The 22859-nt window shown below is 43.9% G+C and overlaps 1 protein-coding gene across 2 annotated transcripts; it reads right to left on the bottom strand.

Moving 5' to 3' along the window:
* Positions 1 to 74: 74 nt before the first annotated feature.
* LOC125535325 (Transducin/WD40 repeat-like superfamily protein) lies at positions 75 to 6217 on the bottom strand. Of its 2 annotated transcripts, XM_087542926.1 has the most exons (6): positions 5846 to 6217; positions 5164 to 5325; positions 4017 to 4501; positions 2617 to 3265; positions 2418 to 2526; positions 75 to 929 (listed from the first exon to the last, which is right to left on the bottom strand). In XM_087542926.1, the coding sequence occupies exons 1-4, from the start codon at positions 6171 to 6173 to the stop codon at positions 2894 to 2896; spliced, it is 1347 nt and encodes a 448-aa protein (XP_087399052.1). In that variant the 5' UTR covers positions 6174 to 6217; the 3' UTR covers positions 75 to 929; positions 2418 to 2526; positions 2617 to 2893. The 2 variants fall into 2 exon arrangements, with proteins under 2 accessions (XP_087399052.1, XP_048554335.2); XM_048698378.2 differs by having other exon boundaries at positions 75 to 2526.
* Between the last annotated feature and the right edge of the window lie 16642 nt (positions 6218 to 22859).

The raw sequence follows: 22859 nt of genomic DNA on the forward strand, positions 1-22859 counted from the left end.
GCCGATCACACCGACAGGAGCCTGGCGGAGGTCAACGGCTTCCTGGTCGCGGCCCATCGCGACAAAGGCACCTCTGTTGTAAGGCTATGGTTCTGGATGAACGTTGACGTGGAGAATCGTAAGTGGTTCGCGCTATACAAGATCCCCATGGCGGGCCTCGAGGGAGTCAGCTTCGAGAAGCCATTGCGGGTGCCGGACGATGGGAAGACGTCGTCTGGTCGTCGATGGATGGGTCCCGTGACGGTGCGCTGCAGATATATGACCCGAGCACGGAGACGTTGACGCAAGGGGTGGTGACCGCGAACTGCTATGCCGTCGGCCTGTACGCCTGATGCCTGCTGCGCGTTGGGAGGAGCTCGGATCCTCGGAGTCACAAGACGCTCGAGTTGCTGGATGCAGGGAGTTCTCATGATCTCCGCAGGACGATCAAGTATCGTCATGGCAGGTGCCGCAGTAAGAAGGCACTTGTTGTCCAGGGCATTGCAGCTAGTGTGTATTAATTAGCTTCAAAATATAGGCCTGTCAGGTCAGTTTTCTAAGATTAATAGTCTAGTTAAAAAAATATAGGACAGTCAAGTGTTTATTAGACGGGTCACTATTTTATGATTAACTAGTCTAGTCAAAAAAATTGAGAGTTGAGCTATTACCTGAGTTGGTTGCAATAGAACATAGTTTTTTTTATAATACTGTAGAAGCTATTTGTTTACCTTTTTTCGGAAATGCTTGGCTTCAACGGGCGGATCGCACACAAGCGTCCCCCGCCTCATCCGTGCGACGGATGCCCTGCGTGGACTCACCTATTATCTCTTATGGTTCTGCAATTGAGCCCTTGTTGCAGTCTGCCCACCGTAACAACTCGAATGTTGCAGGATCTGGATTGATGTTCTACCTCTAATTTGTGTAGCATCCTCCATGTTGCAAAAGTCCTACTGCAACATCATCTATGTTGCAAATAAGTGAAGACAAAAAAAAACTGCAACACAATTTCTGTTGAATTATGCACCATGAGCTCTATTGGAGATATACCTGACCATCTGTCGGGCTGGGCCGGGCTTCAGGCCAGGCCAACCAAAGCCCGACGCAAAAAACCCAGGCCCGGCCCGGCCATCAGGCTTAAAAATCAGGCCCAAGCCCGGCCTATCACGCTAAAGGCCCGTGGGCCTCAGGCCACGGGCCAGACCTCTTCCTTAAACGGCGAAAATGACGGGCCCAAGCCCAGCCCGACCGACGGGCTCAAAATATAGGCCCGGGCCCGGCCCGTGGGCAAGGTCAGGTCGGGTCGTTCGGGCCAGGCTAGCCATGGCCAGGACTAATTGGAAACGATTTTGCAACACTAAGAGGGTGTTTGTTTACAGGGACTTATTGGTGTAGGGACTTAAATAAGTCCCTATAAGTCCCATCTAAACCAAACAGGAGGGACTTGTAGGGACTTAAAGTGGGCATTTGGGACTTATGAAATAAGACTCTTAAGGAGGAACTTATAGGGACTTATAGTTGTAATATGGTCTTATAGAAACTTACAGGTAGGGACTTTTTAGGACTTGAGACTTATAAGTTGGGACTAAAAAAAGTCCTAGGACTTATAAACCAAATAGGCCTAACTTTGTTGCAATAACGAGGACGAGGCTAGGCTGTTGGATGGACCAGATCTGCTGCGGGGTGGATCTTTTCAGATTATCCACCGGCGGACATGTAGCATTGCCCATATGTTAATTAAGGGTATTCTTCCCCCAGCATATGCGTTTGCCCATTATTTTCATGCTGATGGCACATGCCTCGGTACGCCAACTTGGCAACTGCCCTGGTTACTCGCACTCCATCCAGGCACCCAGAGTCACAGGAGCCCATGCTCCCGCGCCATCGTTCTCTCCCTTCTATCCCGGACAGGGCACCCGCGCACCGGAGCACATAGAGCGAGTGCGTTGCGCCGCCATCCCTGACTCCCACATCGCACCGTAACAAAGTGCAATACCAGGATGCATGAAATAGAGTACATAAACTGGGTTATGTAGTCCATTTCGAATTAGGGGGTTGAGTTCAGTTCAAGTCACATCAGTTTTGATCCTATAAAAGCACATCATGTAACTTCATGTAATCTATAATAATCCATCAAATTTACTAACGTATTTTTCTTTCTTTGTTTCAATAAGATGGTATGTGTGTTCATGAGGGACCTCCATGTTGCTTTTATAATTCAGCCTCCGATGAGAAAATCAAGTTTGCGAAACTATATATTCAGTCAATTGCAGCCCTCATCGATGTTTCATCAGATTTGTGATCGTGTATTCTTCCGCTCATGAGTTATTGATGGGACCGTTTGGTTATTCCTTCTTGCATTGTGTGAATAACTAAGGTCCAATCATTCGATTGATTTAGCACAAAGATGCAAGAGAGAAAAAAATCCCGAAAGACCCTACCTGAAGAGGGGATAATTGGCATGGCGCAGCTCGAAAATCCCAGCATTAAGGAGCAGAATATAGGGACAGGGGCACCTTGCCAGCAATGGCCTCGCCACCGCTGCATCTCCTGCAGAGTTCAAAAGGAATCAAACATGTGGTAGTTTGAGAGGAGTAAAGTGAGCCCGTTGAAGAAGTCAAATGACTCGGTGCATTTTACCTTTGATTCAAATCATCCTACTCCATCAATAAAATGTAGGCCACACCACCTGCAGCTTCAGAAGTTTTCAAGATGTCACCTGGTACACATTCAGTAGTCAATTCCCAATTGCGTTCTTGTGATCGGATGATGACCAAATGTGTTCCCATCTAACCAACCCACTGCAACTAATGATGTCCACGATTACCCGAACACAAGACAGGCTAAGCTTGTAGCGATAGGTCAAACTGAAACTGCAGTTAGAAATCCCGCAGAACACTGCAAGGATCAGTGTTTTTCATTCGAAAACAGATATTTCACCAGTCCACCCACATGAAGCAATCACATTATGTAGTACAGGGTGGTATGCAACATAAGTGCACGCTTCTTTGAAGGCTTCGATCTTTCTCAGAAACCTCGAGGACTTATAGTCATAAAAGTAGATGCAGCCATCGGACGAACCAGATGCAAGTTCCCTCCCACTCAAAGAGAAACTGCACTTTATCGGAAAGCCCCACACTCCATGTCCTTCGAACCGCCTGTACCTGTTTAGCTTGAATGGTGGCCTTGCTGAGAAAATAGCGATGTAGTTGCCGTTGGATTGCGCGACAAAAGAAGCTTCGTATGGGTGGTATCTCACACAAGGACAGGTGAATGCTTCTGTATAAACCTGTGATACAGGGTGGGATTCGTGTCAAGTTCCAGTGTAATTATTCAAACACAGTTCAATTTTTTGCAAAACTTGTTCCCTGAAACACCCAGTTTTGATAAATAATTCAAGATTCATCAACATGAAACAGGAACTTTTAGTCAAACAAAAAAAATTTGTTATGAGTACTTCAGTCAGCACGGTTTATCAGCTCCAAACTGCAAAGAGAGTCAGTGGATAGGACTAGCTTGCAGCTGCTGGAGAGTCGGAAGGCATTAGGTTAGGGAAGTGTTAATTTAAAAGTATCCATGCCAAACACAGTGAAATATAGGGATAAATGTTATAGCGTACATAAATTGGGTTAGATAGTCCATTTTGCATTAGGACATTGAGTTCAGTTCATATCAGATCAGTTGTTATGTTATAAAAGCACATCACATAACTTCATGTAATCAGTTGTGATCAATTAATCAAATTATATTAATATCATAGTATATTCGAGGCTACAGACATGTTTTTCTTTCTAGACACTAAATTTGCAGCTATGCTTGACAAAAATGAGCTATACAGGTGAAAATACCTTCATGGGTAAGATAGAGGCAAATATAACCAGTAAACAAACAAGCATTTTAAATAAGGATCGTTTCTCCTTTCTTTCAATCATCAAAATATGCCTAACTTGAATGTGTGTGCATACAAATGGGGAAAACATCATGATCTACTGGAAGGAAGATAGATACTAACCTATATAAAAAAAACAAAAATCTGTTACCTGGTTAGATAGAGGAACTTCTCGTAATATATCCCATACAATTATAGTGTTCTCACTAACATTACTTCTGGTTGTGTCGGTTGAAGAGATAAACTGCTTCCCATCAGCACTGAAGTCAAGGTCGAGGATGGTGCCAAGACTTCTGTTGAACTCTTTAGTTGTCAAGCCAGTTCGAATATCCCAGAGCCTAAGGGAACCCTTGGACCCACCAGACAGGAAGAGATTTGAGTTGCTTGGACTGAACTTGATGACCTCCACTGGTTGATCCTCCTTGAATACCGTGATTTCTTTTCCCACCTCGGGGTCAACTAGTCGTGAGGAACAATCAAGCCCCCCGGAAAGTAAGAAGGGCCGATGATGGGACCACTTCACATCCTTTACAGCAGCAGTATGATGTTTTAAAACTCGAGCAGTAGTATCCCCTCTGTTCCAAACGTTCCATACGCGGACTGTATGATCCATTCCAGCAGAAGCAAGAAGATGTCCTGTGAATTTGCTTCTTGGTGAGTATCTGCTGGCAATAATGTTCTAATTGAATAGAATAAAAACAGAGAGCAGGATTATCCTGAAACTGTGTACATCAATATGTAAATTACAAAATTACCATCAAGTCATCTCATGCATCACACTTGGTAGCAGTAGTTAAGAGTGGAACATGATAGTATGACATACCAAAGGATCTTAATATATCTATGGAATTGAGCAACACAACATCAAGATATACACTTCAACTATCTGAATAACAGAATACTTTCCAACTTTGTTCCCATGAATAATAGAACCTTATCCGACTTCTTACTTGTGGGTTAAGAGAATGTCATAATATGTAAGATAATACTTTGCCAGGTTCATCATAACCTTGACTTCACAACTGCTGTCATTATAATGAAGACATGTATTGCATGTCCTTTCTTCACTAGTTAGTATACCATCCTCTTTTCATGTTAGAAGACCAGTTTGTCATAATACAAAAATTTATTGTGAATCAAAAACCAAAAGGCTAGAATCCTACATTTGTTTTAAACATGTAACGCATAATCCCAGAGAACGCTCCACACCTCATCATTTATAAGAGGTGTTACTTATAATTTGGTCAATATAAGTCAATGCGAAAAGTTAAATCAAAGTACAGAGACTACCTACATACCATGGCTCGGTGACCAATCCACACAATTGACTGCTTTAGTGTGACCCATCAAAGACACTGAGAGCTTCAAAGGTGAACTGCTGTTTGATCCAGGCTTTGGTTGGCACCGTAAAGAATGCAAAACATCAGCTCGAATATTTGAATCAGCAAAAGATCCAACAACTGCAATAAGAAGCACAGAGCACATGAGCAAGGAACATAAATGGTGTTTAAGAAGCAAGAAAAAAAAACTAAGATAACACTTGCATCACTCGCAATTCACTGAGTCATCATCACCAATGCTTCATATGAGCAAAATATCACTACAAGGGACAAAACAGGGCTTCGGTTTTCTTGCACAGCAGCTAACAATTCAGAGCTTTTAATTCACATTTACACAATAATTCTCCACAATTCCTCACACAGTTTCAAGTTCAACCATTAACTACCGGTATGTAAATAGACAAGATCGGGTCGATACTAAATTTTGCATTATGCTATTGACGAATGAAAGCTCGATTTTATCTTGACATGGATGACACGAGAATCTCACTTGAGCAGTGTAAAAATTTCTGACATCAATGTTGTTGGTCACAATGCATATTCGGACATCAATTTTGCCAATCTAACCGCGACAAGGAACTCGGAATGTCTTATCCAACCTCTGCAGTGGCTGTCAGAAGGGGGTCAAGGGCGTCCTCACCTGGGGAGTCGAACTCCGGCGCCACCGGCGGAGGAAGCAGTGCCGCGGAGCCCACGGGAGGCTGGGATGCCGCCAGGAGGGCGCGCTCCCTCTTGGAGACGTACCTTCTGCCAGCCAGTGGCGGCGGCGCGGCTTGGGGTGGGGCCGGTCGCGGGGAGGGGAGGGGAGGTGGTGGTGGGTACCCAGGGTACGGGGGAGATTCCCACCGCGGCCGCTTCGGGGGAGGCGGGGCGACCGAGGGGAGGGCCGTGGCGGACCAGCTGGGAAGCGGGGCGGCGTCGGCGTCGTCGTCGGAGGTGGCGCCGTAGGCGGCGGAGAGGAGATCCATCGGCCGGAAGGTTATTTTTTTTCGACGTCAATATCTGGCGTTCGATCGCCAGGGGGGGCTGCCTCCCAGCGACCGTTTTTGCTCTTTCGCCAGCAGGCAGGCCCAGCCCAGCGCGACCCCCCAGACCCAAAAGGCCCAGTTAAAGTGTTTTTCTTGTTTAAAATTGCCACATTACAACTTTAAACCCCCCCTAAAAAATACAGCTTTAAAACAAAAACAAAATAGTTTTGAGTGATCTGCTTTTTTTTCCATGCCAAACTTAAAAACTGCCATCTTCCAGATAAAAACAAAAACTGCCATCTTTGATAAGAAAAATGCCATGAATTAGAAAAATACGCGCAAAAATGCCATGTCAACAATAATAAAAATGACATTCTCTCAAAAATAAAACTGCCACCTGTTAATAATTAAAAAATCCATGGTTAGTTAGAAAAATGTCATCATTTAGAAAAAAAATAAAAACTACAATTGTTACTAATAATAAATGCCATGCTCTTAAAAAATAAAACTGCAATCCTTTTAATAATACAAATGTCATGTAGATAATTATTTAAATGCAATGCTCTAATTAAAAACTGCCATGGGGGCACTCTAAAACATGGGAAAATTGTCATGCTACACATAATAAAAATGCACATGCCAAATTTAGAAAAACAATCACCTCTAAAAATTATAGGGATTTTTGTCCTAACAGACAATGGCAATTATCGAGATTTTGGGATTTTTTGCAAATGAAAAAAACAAATTTGAAACAAAAAAAACTCGAATATATAAAAGTTGTTTGAGTGCAAAGTGTTCACAACCACCTCTCTCGATTTTCCTAGGGTTTCAGGCGCCTAGACCCCCGGGTCTCCTCTGTTATGGGACTTGCCTAGTGGCTCTCTTTTGCTTCAAAAATAATATTCGGATTTTTCCTGTAAGTTAAAACTACCTATATTCCTTGAAAACATAAACACTAAAAAAACAAGAGGTGGTCATGCACAATTTATTAATATGTTATTTCTTAAAGACTTGAAAACGTAGCATACATGATGGAAATAAGAACTGGACACTACAAAAAGGTACACTTAGAATATATATATATATATATATATATATATATATATATATATATATATATATATATATATATATATATATATATATAAAAGAGTACTCTGGGTCATAGAAATAAAAAATTAAAGGAAAACGAGAACAATAGTATACCTTGCCCACTAATGGCAGCACCTGGTTGTGTTTGTAAAGGTTTCTTCTTAAACTTAAGGGATTTTTTGGTAGCTTTATTTCCGACTTAGTGGAGAAAACTAATTCAGTGGTCGGCAAAAGAATGATGGAGGTGGAAAGTTCAAAATGTCTCTGCTTTACTAAATCTAGTGAAATAAACAACGATACATCACGATAAACAACATGTAGAAAGAACTCCAGTGATAACTACATATGTTGCCAAATTGCTACAGATGTTCAAAGTGGTAGTTTATATCATTTTAAGGAGCATTGGTTGAATGGCGACCTGTCATTGTCCATGACGTTCTCGACTTAACTATTGGATTGAGTTGGGAACAAACGGTAATGTGTCAGGGCTCGCGAAATAAGAGAAGCAAGAATAACATGAATAACTCACTGTTAAACCTATTTAATCACTGACACACTATAAGGAAATATGCCCTAGAGGCAATAATAAAGTTATTATTTATTTCCTTATTTCATGATAAATGTTTATTATTCATGCTAGAATTGTATTATCCGGAAACATAATACTTGTGTGAATACATAGACAAACCAAACGTCACTAGTATGCCTCTACTTGACTAGCTCGTTAATCAAAGATGGTTATGTTTCCTAATCATAGACATGTGTTGTCATTTGATTAACGGGATCACATTATTAGGAGAATGATGTGATTGACATGACCCATTCCATTAGCTTAGCACCCGATCGTTTAGTATGTTGTTATTGCTTTCTTCATGACTTATACATGTTCCTATGACTATGAGATTATGCAACTCTCGTTTGCCGGAGGAACACTTTGTGTGCTACCAAACGTCACAATGTAATTGGGTGATTATAAAGGAGCTCTACAGGTGTCTCCAAAGGTAAATGTTGGGTTGGCGTATTTCAAGATTAGGATTTGTCACTCCGATTGTCGGAGAGGTATCTCTGGGCCCTCTCGGTAATGCACATCACATAAGCATTGCAACTAATGAGTTAGTTGCGAGATGATGTATTACGAAACGAGTAAAGAGACTTGCCGGTAACGAGATTGAACTAGGTATTGAGATACCGACGATCGAATCTCGGGCAAGTAACATACCGATGACAAAGGGAACAACGTATGTTGTTATGCGGTCTGACCGATAAAGATCTTCGTAGAATATGTGGGAGCCAATATGAGCATCCAGGTTCCGCTATTGGTTATTGACCGGAGACGTGTCTCGGTCATGTCTACATTGTTCTCGAACCCGTAGGGTCCGCACGCTTAAGGTTTCGATGACAGTTATATTATGAGTTTATGCATTTTGATGTACTGAAGTTTGTTCGGAGTCCCGGATGTGATCACGGACATGACGAGGAGTCTCGAAATGGTCGAGACATAAAGATTGATATATTGGAAGCCTATATTTGGATATCGGAAGTGTTCCGGGTGAAATCGGGATTTTACCGGAGTACCGGGAGGTTACCGGAACCCCCCGGGAGGTATATGGGCCTTAGTGGGCTTTAGTGGAAGAGAGGAGAGGTGGCCAGGGCTGGGCCGCGCGCCCCTCCCCCCTAGTCCGAATAGGACAAGGAGAGGGGGGTGGCGCCCCCCCCCCTTCCTTCTCTCTCTCCTCTTTCCCCCTCCCGAATCCTATTCCAACTAGGAAAGGGGGGAATCCTACTCCCGATGGGAGTAGGACTCCTCCTGGCGCGCCCTCCTCCTGGCCGGCCGCACCCCCCTTTGATCCTATATACGGGGGCAGGGGGCACCCCTAGAGACACAAGTTGATCCACGTGATCATATTCTTAGCCGTGTGCGGTGCCCCCTTCCACCATAATCCTCGATAATATTGTAGCGGTGCTTAGGCGAAGCCCTGCGACGGTAGAGCATCAAGATCGTCACCACGCCGTCATGCTGACGGAACTCTTCCCCGACACTTTGCTGGATCGGAGTCCGGGGATCGTCATCGAGCTGAACGTGTGCAAGAACTCGGAGGTGCCGTAGTTTCGGTGCTTGATCGGTCGGGCCGTGAAGACGTACGACTACATCAACCGCGTTGTGCTAACGCTTCCGCTGTCGGTCTACAAGGGTACGTAGATCACACTCTCCCCTCTCGTTGCGATGCATCACCATGATCTTGCGTGTGCGTAGGAAATTTTTTGAAATTACTACGTTCCCTAACAGTGGCATCCGAGCCTAGGTTTTATGTGTTGATGTTATATGCACGAGTAGAACACAAGTGAGTTGTGGGCGATATAAGTCATACTGCTTACCAGCATGTCATACTTTGGTTCGGCGGTATTGTTGGACGAAGCGGCCCGGACCGACATTACGCGTACGCTTACGCGAGACCGGTTCTCCCAACGTGCTTTGCACATAGGTGTCTTGCGGGTGACAGTTTCTCCAACTTTAGTTGAACCGAGTGTGACTACGCCCGGTCTTTGCGAAGGTTAAAACATCACCAACTTGACAAACTATCGTTGTGGTTTTGATGCGTAGGTAAGATTGGTTCTTGCTTAAGCCCGTAGCAGCCACGTACTTGCAACAACAAAGTAGAGGACGTCTAACTTGTTTTTGCAGAGCATGTTGTGATGTGATATGGTCAAGACATGATGCTAAATTTTATTGTATGAGATGATCATGTTTTGTAACCGAGTTATCGGCAACTGGCAGGAGCCATATGGTTGTCGCTTTATTGTATGCAATGCAATCGCGCTGTAATGCTTTATTTTATCACTAAGCGGTAGCGATAGTCCTGGGAGCATAAGATTGGTGAGACGACAACTATGCTACGATGGAGATCAAGGTGTCGCGCCGGTGACGATGGTGATCACGATGGTGCTTCGAAGATGGAGATCACAAGCACAAGATGATGATGGCCATATCATATCACTTATATTGATTGCATGTGATGTTTATCTTTTATGCATCTTATTTTGCTTTGATTGACGGTAGCATTATAAGATGATCTCTCACTAATTATCAAGAAGTGTTCTCCCTGAGTATGCACCATTGCGAAAGTTCTTCGTGCTGAGACACCACATGATGATCGGGTGTGATAGGCTCTACGTTCAAATACAACGGGTGCAAAACAGTTGCACACGCGGAATACTCAGGTTATACTTGACGAGCCAAGCATATACAGATATGGCCTCGGAACACGGAGACCGAAAGGTCGAGCGTGAATCATATAGTAGATATGATCAACATAGTGATGTTCACCAATGAAACTACTCCATCTCACGTGATGATCGGACATGGTTTAGTTGATTTGGATCACGTAATCACTTAGAGGATTAGAGGAATGTCTATCTAAGTGGGAGTTCTTAAGTAATATGATTAATTGAACCTAAATTTATCATGAACTTAGTACCTGATAGTATCTTGCTTGTTTATATTTGATTGTAGATAGATGGCCCGTGTTGTTGTTCCGTTGAATTTTAATGCGTTCCTTGAGAAAGCAAAGTTGAAAGATGATGGTAGCAATTACACGGATTGGGTCCGTAACTTGAGGATTATCCTCATTGCTGCACAGAAGAATTACGTCCTGGAAGCACCGCTGGGTGCCAGGCCTGCTGCTGGAGCAACACCAGATGTTATGAATGTCTGGCAGAGCAAAGCTGATGACTACTCGATAGTTCAGTGTGCCATGCTTTACGGCTTAGAATCGGGACTTCAACGACGTTTTGAACGTCATGGAGCATATGAGATGTTCTAGGAGTTGAAGTTAATATTTCAAGCAAATGCCCGGATTGAGAGATATGAAGTCTCCAATAAGTTCTATAGCTGCAAGATGGAGGAGAACAGTTCTGTCAGTGAGCATATACTCAAAATGTCTGGGTATAATAATCACTTGATTCAATTGGGAGTTAATCTTCCAGATGATTGTGTCATTGACAGAATTCTCCAATCACTGTCACCAAGCTACAAGAGCTTCGTGATGAACTATAATATGCAAGGGATGAATAAGACTATTCCCGAGCTCTTCGCAATGCTGGAAGCTGCGGAGGTAGAAATCAAGAAGGAGCATCAAGTGTTGATGGTCAACAAGACCACTAGTTTCAAGAAAAAGGGCAAAGGGAAGAAGAAGGGGAACTTCAAAACAAACAGCAAGCAAGTTGCTACTCAAGAGAAGAAACCCAAACCTGGACCTAAGCCTGAAACTGAGTGCTTCTACTGCAAGCAGACTGGTCACTGGAAGCGGAACTGCCCCAAGTATTTGGCGGATAAGAAGGCTGACAAGGTGAACAAAGGTATATGTGATATACATGTTATTGATGTGTACCTTACTAATGCTCGCAGTAGCACCTGGGTATTTGATACTGGTTCTGTTGCTAATATTTGCAACTCGAAACAGGGACTACGGATTAAGCGAAGATTGGCTAAGGACGAGGTGACGATGCGCGTGGAAAATGGTTCCAAAGTCGATGTGATCGCAGTCGGCACGCTACCTCTACATCTACCTTCGGGATTAGTATTAGACCTAAAAAATTGTTATTTGGTGCCAGCGTTAAGCATGAACATCATATCTGGATCTTGTTTGATGCGAGACGGTTATTCATTTAAATCAGAGAATAATGGTTGTTCTATTTATATGAGTAATATCTTTTATGGTCATGCACCCTTAAAGAGTGGTCTATTCTTATTAAATCTCGATAGTAGTGACACACATATTCATAGTGTTGAAGCCAAAAGATGCAGAGTTGATAATGACAGTGCAACTTATTTGTGGCACTGCCGTTTGGGTCATATTGGTATAAAGCGCATGAAGAAACTCCATACTGATGGGCTTTTGGAACCACTTGATTATGAATCACTTGGTACTTGCGAACCGTGCCTTATGGGTAAGATGACAAAAATATCGTTCTCCGGTACTATGGAGAGAGCAACAGATTTATTGGAAATCATACATACAGATGTATGTGGTCCGATGAATATTGAGGCTCGTGGCAGATATCGTTATTTTCTCACCTTCACAGATGACTTAAGCAGATATGGGTATATCTACTTAATGAAACATAAGTCTGAAACGTTTGAAAAGTTCAAAGAATTTTAGAGTGAAGTTGAAACTCATCGTAACAAGAAAATAAAATTCCTACGATCTGATCGTGGAGGAGAATATTTGAGTTACGAGTTTGGTGTACATTTGAAACAATGTGGAATAGTTTCGTAACTCACGCCACCCGGAACACCACAGCGTAATGGTGTGTCCGAACGTCGTAATCGTACTTTACTAGATATGGTGCGATCTATGATGTCTCTTACTGATTTACCGCTATCGTTTTGGGGATATGCTCTAGAGACGGCCGCATTCACGTTAAATAGGGCACCATCAAAATCCGTTGAGACGATGCCTTATGAACTGTGGTTTGGCAAGAAACCAAAGTTGTCGTTTCTGAAAGTTTGGGGCTGCGATGCTTATGTGAAAAAGCTTCAACCTGATAAGCTCGAACCCAAATCGGAGAAATGTGTCTTCATAGGATATCCAAAGGAAACTATTGGATACACCTTCTATCACAGATCCGAAGGCAAGATTTTTGTTGCTAAATTCGGAAACTTTCTGGAGAAAGAGTTTCTCTCGAAAGAAGTGAGTGGGAGAAAGTAGAACTTGACGAGGTAACAGTACTTGCTCCCTTATTGGAAAGTAGTACATCACATAAACCTGTTTATGTGACACCTATACCAATTAGTGAGGAAGCTAATGATAATGATCATGAAACTTCAGAACAAGATACTACTGAACCTCGTAGATCAACCAGAGTAAGATCCGCGCCAGAGTGGTACGGTAATCCTGTTCTTGAAGTCATGCTACTAGATCATGATGAACCTATGAACTATGAAGAAGCGATGGTGAGCCCAGATTCCGCAAAATGGCTTGAAGACATGAAATCTGAGATGGGATCCATGTATGAGAACAAGTATGGACTTTGGTTGACTTGCCCAATGATCGGCAAGCAATTGAGAATAAATGGATCTTCAAGAAGAAGACTGACGCTGACGGTAATATTACTGTCTACAAAGCTCGACTTGTCGCAAAAGGTTTTTGACAAGTTCAAGGGATTAACTATGATGAGACCTTCTCACCCGTAGCGATGCTTAAGTCTGTTCGAATCATGTTAGCAATTGCCGCATTTTATGATTATGAAATTTGGCAAATGTATGTCAAAACTGCATTCCTGAATGGATTTCTGCAAGAAGAGTTGTATATGATGCAGCCAGAAGGTTTTGTCGATCCAAAGGGGGCTAACAAAGTGTGCAAGCTCCAGCGATCCATTTATGGACTGGTGCAAGCCTCTCAGAGTTGGAATAAACGCTTTAATAGTGTGATCAAAGCATTTGGTTTTGTACAGACTTTTGGAGAAGCCTGTATTTACAAGAAAGTGAGTGGGAGCTCTGTAGCATTTCTGATATTATATGTAGATGACATATTGCTAATCGGAAATGATATAGAATTTCTGGATAGCATAAAAGGATACTTGAATAAGAGTTTTTCAATGAAAAACCTCGGTGAAGCTGCTTACATATTGGGCATTAAGATCTATAGAGATAGATCAAGACGCTTAATTGGACTTTCACAAAGCACATACCTTGACAAAGTTTTGAAGAAGTTCAAAATGGATCAAGCAAAGAAAGGATTCTTGCCTGTGTTATAAGGTGTGAAATTGAGTAAGACTCAATCCCCGACCAATGCAGAAGATAGAGAGAAAATGAAAAATGTTCCCTATGCTTCAGCCATAGGCTCTATCATGTATGCAATGCTGTGTACCAGACCTGATGTGTGTCTTGCTATAAGTCTAGCAGGGAGGTACCAAAGTAATCCAGGAGTGGATCGCTGGACAGCGGTCAAGAACATCCTGAAATACCTGAAAAGGACTAAGGATATGTTTCTCATATATGGAGGTGACAAAGAGCTCATCATAAATGGTTACGTTGATGCAAGCTTTGACACTGATCCGGACGATTCTAAATCGCAAACCGGATACGTGTTTACATTAAACGGTGGAGCTGTCAATTGGTGCAATTCTAAACAAAGCGTTGTGGCGGGATCTACATGTGAAGCGGAGTATATAGCTGCTTTGGAAGCAGCAAACGAAGGAGTTTGGATGAAGGAGTTCATATCCGATCTAGGTGTCATACCTAGTGCATCGGGTCCAATGAAAATCTTTTGTGACAATACTGGTGCAATTGCCTTGGCAAAGGAATCCAGATTTCACAAGAGAACCAAGCACATCAAGAGACGCTTCAATTCCATCCGGGATCTAGTCCAGGTGGGAGACATAGAGATTTGCAAGATACATACGGATCTGAATATAGCAGACCCGTTGACTAAGCCTCTTCCACGAGCAAAACATGATCAGCACCAAAGCTCCATGGGTGTTAGAATCATTACTGTGTAATCTAGATTATTGACTCTAGTGCAAGTGGGAGACTGAAGGAAATATGCCCTAGAGGCAATAATAAAGTTATTATTTATTTCCTTATTTCATGATAAATGTTATTCATGCTAGAATTGTATTATCCGGAAACATAATACTTGTGTGAATACATAGACAAACCAAACGTCACTAGTATGCCTCTACTTGACTAGCTCGTTAATCAAAGATGGTTATGTTTCCTAATCATAGACATGTGTTGTCATTTGATTAACGGGATCACATTATTAGGAGAATGATGTGATTGACATGACCCATTCCATTAGCTTAGCACCCGATCGTTTAGTATGTTGTTATTGCTTTCTTCATGACTTATACATGTTCCTATGACTATGAGATTATGCAACTCCCGTTTGCCGGAGGAACACTTTGTGTGCTACCAAACGTCACAACGTAACTGGGTGATTATAAAGGAGCTCTACAGGTGTCTCCAAAGGTAAATGTTGGGTTGGCGTATTTCGAGATTAGGATTTGTCACTCCGATTGTCGGAGAGGTATCTCTGGGCCCTCTCGGTAATGCACATCACATAAGCCTTGCAAGCATTGCAACTAATGAGTTAGTTGCGAGATGATGTATTATAAAATGAGTAAAGAGACTTGCCGGTAACGAGATTGAACTAGGTATTGAGATACCGACGATCGAATCTCGGGCAAGTAACATACCGATGACAAAGGGAACAACGTATGTTGTTATGCGGTCTGACCGATAAAGATCTTCGTAGAATATGTGGGAGCCAATATGAGCATCCAGGTTCCGCTATTGGTTATTGACCGGAGACGTGTCTCGGTCATGTCTACATTGTTCTCGAACCCGTAGGGTCCGCACGCTTAAGGTTTCGATGACAGTTATATTATGAGTTTATGCATTTTGATGTACCGAAGTTTGTTCGGAGTCCCGGATGTGATCACGGACATGACGAGGAGTCTCGAAATGGTCGAGACATAAAGATTGATATATTGGAAGCCTATATTTGGATATCGGAAGTGTTCCGGGTGAAATCGGGATTTTACCGGAGTACCGGGAGGTTACCGGAACCCCCCGGGAGGTATATGGGCCTTAGTGGGCTTTAGTGGAAGAGAGGAGAGGTGGCCAGGGCTGGGCCGCGCGCCCCTCCCCCCTAGTCCGAATAGGACAAGGAGAGGGGGGCGGCGCCCCCCTTCCTTCTCTCTCTCCTCTTTCCCCCTCCCGAATCCTATTCCAACTAGGAAAGGGGGGGAATCCTACTCCCGGTGGGAGTAGGACTCCTCCTGGCGCGCCCTCCTCCTGGCCGGCCGCACCCCCCCTTTGATCCTTTATATACGGGGACAGGGGGCACCCCTAGAGACACAAGTTGATCCACGTGATCATATTCTTAGCCGTGTGCGGTGCCCCCTTCCACCATAATCCTCGATAATATTGTAGCGGTGCTTAGGCGAAGCCCTGCGACGGTAGAGCATCAAGATCGTCACCACGCGGTCGTGCTGACGGAACTCTTCCCCGACACTTTGCTGGATCGGAGTCCGGGGATCGTCATCGAGCTGAACGTGTGCAAGAACATGGAGGTGCCGTAGTTTCGGTGCTTGATCGGTCGGGCTGTGAAGACGTACGACTACATCAACCGCGTTGTGCTAACGCTTCCGCTGTCGGTCTACAAGGGTACGTAGATCACACTCTCCCCTCTCGTTGCGATGCATCACCATGATCTTGCGTGTGCGTAGGAAATTTTTTGAAATTACTACGTTCCCTAACACCCTAACCATAAGAAAATAGAATATATAAAATTGCATGCTTTCATGGATTAAATTGTGACACCCACATGACCATAGTATATATGTATATCTCTATGTGTGTGTGTCTTTAAAAGTCAGAGATATCCTGATAGCGGCTTCTAGTAAACTATTAGGTATTCATAGAGAGAGAAAATCTCGTACATATGTTTACAACATCCCAAATCCTTGGCCACATCTCGCATCTTCGTCGCATCTCACACGTGGATCGTGCATGGATGTACCTACCAGGATCGTGGAACCTGGAGGCAGCATCATATTATGACTTTGATTTGGTGGTAGAAGTTGGATAAGTCGGTCTAAGTTTCTGGCTCCGGTTCGATTGGAAACATTAGTATCCTAATATGCATTGTGCCAAATGCTAAAGTGAGATTCTTGTGTCATCTACGTGGAGATAAAATTGAGCCGTCATTCGTCGATAGCGTAATGCAATTTTTAGTACCGATCTGATCTTGTCTATTTACATACCGGTAATGGTTGAACTTGAAACTATGTGAGGAATTGTGGAGAGTTATTGGGTAAACATGAATTAAAAGCTCTAACTGTTAGCTGTTGTGCAAGAAAATCGAAGCCCTGATTTGTCCCTAGTAGTGATATTTTGCTCGTATGACGAATTTGTGATGAGTCAGTGAGTTGCAAGTGACACAAGTGTATCTTAGTTTTGTTTTCTTGTTTTATTAACAACATTTATGTTCCTTGCTCATGTGCTCTATGCTTCTTATTGCAGTTGTTGGGTCTTTTGCTCATTTAAATATTCGAGCTGATATTTTGCATTCTTTATGCTGCCACCCAAAGCCTGGATAGAGCAACAGTTCACCTTTGAAGCTCTCAGTGTCTTTGATGGGTCACACTAAAGCAGTCAATTGTGTGGAATGGTCACTGAGTCATGGTATGTAGGTATTCTCTGTACTTTGATTTGCTTTTTTTGCTTGGACTGTTGGGTAACGTAGCATAAATTCAAAATTTTCCTACGTGTCACCAAGATCTATCTATGGATTCATCTAGCAACGAGGGAGGAGTGGATCTACATACCCTTGTAGATCGCGCGCGGAAGCATTCAAGAGAACGGGGTCGATGGAGTCGTACTCGTCGTGATCCAAACCACCGATGATCCTAGCGCCGAACGGACGGCACCTCCGCGTTCAACACACGTACGGAGCAGCGACGTCTCCTCCTTCTTGATCCAGCAAGGGGGAAGGAGAGGTTGATGGAGATCCAGCAGCACGACGGCGTGGTGGTGGAAGTAGCGGGATTCCAACAGGGCTTCGCCAAGCGCTGTGGGAGGAGGAAGATGTGTCATGGGAGGGAGAGGGAGGCGCCAGGGCTCGGGGTGGTGCTGCCCTCCCTTCCCCCCACTATATATAGGGCCAAGGGAGAGGGGGGCGCAGCCTTGGCCCTTCCTCCAAGGAAGGGTGCGGCCAGGGAGGAGTCCCTCCTCCCCGGGACTCCTCCCCAAGGCACCTCGGAGGTGCCTTCCCCCTTTAGGACTCTTCCTTTCCCTCTTCTCTTGGTGCATGGGCCTCTTGGGGCTGGTGCCCTTGGCCCATATAGGCCAAGGCGCACCCCCTACAGCCCATGTGGCCCCCCGGGGCAGGTGGCCCCACCCGGTGGACCCCCGGGACCCTTCCGGTGGTCCCGGTACAATACCGGTGACCCCGAAACTTGTCCCGATGGCCGAAATAGGACTTCCCATATATAAATCTTTACCTCCGGACCATTCCGAAACTCCTCGTGACGTCCGGGATCTCATCCGGGACTTCGAACAACTTTCGGGTTACCGCATACTAATATCTCTATAACCCTAGCGTCACCGAACCTTAAATGTGTAGACCCTACGGGTTCGGGAGACATGCAGACATGACCGAGATGACTCTCCGGTCAATAAAAAACAGCGGGATCTGGATACCCATGTTGGTTCCCACATGTTCCACGATGATCTCATCGGATGAACCACAATGTCGAGGATTCGATCAATCCTGTATACAATTCCCTTTGTCTAGCGGTACGATACTTGCCCGAGATTCGATCGTCGGTATCCCGATACCTTGTTCAATCTCGTTACCGGCAAGTCTCTTTACTCGTTTCGTAACACATCATCCCGTGATCAACTCCTTGATCACATTGTGCACATTATGATGATGTCCTACCGAGTGGGCCCAGAGATACCTCTCCGTTTACACGAAGTGACAAATCCCAGTCTCGATTCATGCCAACCCAACAGACACTTTCGGAGATACCTGTAGTGTACCTTTATAGCCACCCAGTTACGTTGTGACGTTTGGCACACCCAAAGCACTCCTACGGTATCCGGGAGTTGCACAATCTCATGGTCTAAGGAAATGATACTTGACATTAGAAAAGCTTTAGCATGCGAACTACACGATCTTGTGCTATGCTTAGGATTGGGTCTTGTCCATCACATCATTCTCCTAATGATGTGATCCCGTTATCAATGACATCCAATGTCCATGGTCAGGAAACCGTAACCATCTATTGATCAACGAGCTAGTCAACTAGAGGCTTACTAGGGACATGGTGTTGTCTATGTATCCACACATGTATCTGAGTTTCCTATCAATACAATTCTAGCATGGATAATAAACGATTATCATGAACAAGGAAATATAATAATAACTAATTTATTATTGCCTCTAGGGCATATTTCCAACATGGACTTATGTTTACCAAATTATAAGTAAACACACTTAGAAATGAGATGTGTAAGACGCTCTCTAGGATTATGTGTTACATTTTCTTTGCAGGATTCTTGCTTTCTGGTTTTTGAGTCACAATAAATGTTATATTATGAGCAATCAGTCATCTAACATGATATGATCATGGTATATTAACTAGTGAACAAGGACATCCAATACATGTCCTGATAATGACGTCATTTCTAAATTTGATGATATAAACGTGGCAAAGTATCTGTAGATATCAAGTGCTATACTCACTCTATTCCATTCTCTTCACTCACAAGGAAAAAGTCTGATAATGTTCTACTATACACGAAAACAAAGCTGGAAAGATTCTGTCATTCATATAGTTGAAGTGTATATCTTGATGTTGTGTTGCTTAATTTGATAGATATATTGAGAATTGGAGATTCTTTGGTATGTCATATTATCATGTTCCACTCTTAACTACTACCTAGTGTGATGCAATGAGATGAGTTGATGGTGATTTTGTAATTTACATATTGATGTACACTATTTCAGGATAATCTTGCTCCCTCCTTTTATTGTATTCAATTAGAACTTTATTGCCAACAGATACTCACCAAGATGCAAATTCACAAGACATCTTCTTGCTTTTGCTAGAATGGATCATATTGTCTGCATATGGAACGTGTGGAATAGAGGGAATACCACTGCTCGAGTTCTAAAACATCATAGTGCTGCTGTAAAGGATGTCAAGTGGTCTCATCATCGACCCTTCTTACTTTCTGGGGGTTTGATTGTTCCTCACGACCAGTTGATGCCGAGGCGGGAAAATAAATCATGGTATTCAAGGGCGATCAACCAGTGGAGGTCATCAAATTCAATCCAAGCAACTCAAATCTCTTCATGTCTGGTGGGTCTAAGGGTTCTCTTAGACTCTGGGATATTCGAACTGGCTTGGTAACTAAAGAGTTCAACAAACCATCCTTGACCTTGAATTCAGTGCTGATGGGAAACATCTTATCTCTTTAACTGACACAACCAGAAGCAATGTTAGTGAGAACAACTATAATTGTATGGGACATATTACGAGAAGTTCCTCTATCTAACAAGGTGCCATATTTTTAAACTATTTATTTGCTTGATATAGCATATTATCTATCTTCCTTTTGGTACCTCATGACATTTTTTTCCAATTGTATGCACACACTCAAGTTGGGCATACTTTGAAGATTGAAAAAAGAGAGTAGACATTATCCTTATTTAAAATGCTTGTTTATTTAATTTTTATATTTGCCTCTATCTTACCTGTCAAGTTATTTTCACTTGTATAGCTCATTTCTGTCAAGTATAATTGCAGATTTATAGTGTACGACATATGTATGACAACAGATAAACATGTATGTACACTTGAATACAATATGATACTAATAGAACTTGATTAATTGATCACAACATAGTGCCCTGAATGTATTGTGATAGTGTTATAGTAGGTTAGTACATTGAACTATGGAGTTAGCAGTACATAACCACGCCAAGACGGTTTACGGAGCTATCCATTAAATATTGGTGGAACAACATGTCCAAGGAGATGAAGCCTCATAGAAAGCAATGACCTCTTTACCCATGCTAGTCTCTTGGACAGGTTGAAATGAAAGGAATACTAGGATCTTCCACGATAAATCTGCATTGCCCATGATCCTCTTGCAAGAGATAAAGAAGAAGACAAAGCTTGGGCTCATTGCGGGTACTAAACATTTGAGTATAATGATTTTGAGAGAGTCAAGACCCCTTTGTAATGTGTCGCTTGTTCGCTAAACTCTGTCTGTCTTCTTGCTAATTAATGGATGACAGAAATCTTTGTCTCTGATTTTCTTTAAAGAAAAATGTTAGTCTTCCTTTTTTCTCATGGTAATATGTGTCTCATTCGTATTATAAAGATTAAAGTTCAAGTCACATAAAGACCGACATGAAAAAACTGAAAAGATAGCAGAACGTCTCTGAACTTGACACCAACGCCCGTCACCTGCCTCCGGCACCACCAAAGCAGCCACCGAAAGAAAAAATGACGGATCACCTTCTCACCTGAGCTCAACGCTGCTCCATCGCTGATATGCAGTTTTGCGGACCTTCAAGGTGGCTCGCCAAAGGCGAAACCATTGCCGTTGAACGAATCAGACCGGGGCAACACCCCGGACACGCCATCGAACTCCAGATCTGGCACCCCCACATGACTAAGACGTCGGAGGAGGAAACCATACCTGCCCTCCACGAACCACGAGCCCAACACACGTTCTGTCTTCGAGATGTCGTCGATGCAGACCACAATCTGCATCCGCTCCTCGACTACCTCCCAAGCTCCACGCCGACGTTGGAGCAGATGCCGTCGCAACGGCGGAGCCCGAGGACAATGTCCACCACAAGGATGCCGCCGCCATGACATCTCCGCTTGAACAGACTAGTTCCCAGATTCTTCACCAACCATAGAGACGATCGCCTCACCGGAGAAGAATCTGGAGCTTCTTTATTCAGCACCGTCGTCGTTGCCGCCGAAGCCAAGACATCGAACGATCCAAAACCCTAACCTTCTTGGCCCTAAAACCTAAAGCTATAAACGATCCACACGCGCGTCTTCCTATTTGTACCTCGATGAAGACGGCCTTTTTGTGTTGGCAGCAGACCTGTAGCTCAGCTCACGTGCACCATCCTAGAACATGGCCTCGTCCCTAGCAGATTTGTGCTCGCCCACGCTAGAGGGAAAAGCGAAAGGGGGAGGAGGAGGGACAGGAACACAGGAGGAAAACTGATCCTTCTCCTTTGATAAGTCAACTAATTAATGCCACGAGCGCTATACGGAGTTAGTTGACTGTGTGTAATGTAGTTATGCTAAGTCAAAAATGCTCTTATATCATGGGACGAAGGGTGTACATTTTAAGATATTTTAATCTCCTTTTAACGAAAAAGAATACAACGTCAATTGAGAGATGTCTTAGCATAGACTTGTGCATGTCATCCTCGTCCTTGCTAACGGCCCCCAAAAATGCTAGACGTACAAGGATCTTACATGCTCCTACAGGCTCCTTCCAAACCAACTAAACATTGCGCCCGCTGATTTTCAGATGGGTGGGGCCCTTCACTTCCCTTAATCCAATCACGATTTGCCAGCTGAAACTCATCCTGTAGAACCCTGTAACTGTCCGTCGGTGTAGCATATACCTGGCCATGGAAAGCCCGGCCCGACCCGGCCCAACCCAAAAAGCCCGACCCGGCCCGGCCCGATGCTGCCCCCGGGCCGGGCTCGGGCCTAGATTTTGAGCCCGAAGGCCGGGTCAGGCCGGGCCCGGGCCCGTCGTTTTTGCATTTCTCTGAAGGTCGGGCCGGGCCGGTCCAAAGCCCGATGGGCTTTTACGTGTTCGGGCCGGGCTTGGGCCCAAAAAACAGGCCCAATGGCCAGGCCGGGCCGGGCTCGGGCCTGGGTTTTTTTCGTCGGGCTTGGCTAGGCCCGGCCCGGCCAGAGGTATGGCCAGGTATAGTGTAGCATTACTGAACGGCCCCTGTGTTATTACAGACCTGTTGGCCGCGGCCTCGCCGTGCAGCCTCTGATTGTGTCCCTGACTGAGTCAGTACAGTA

Source organism: Triticum urartu, chromosome 2A (genome assembly GCF_056163025.1).
Source record: "Triticum urartu cultivar PI428250 chromosome 2A, HENAU_Tu73, whole genome shotgun sequence".
Classification (NCBI taxonomy): domain Eukaryota; kingdom Viridiplantae; phylum Streptophyta; class Magnoliopsida; order Poales; family Poaceae; genus Triticum; species Triticum urartu.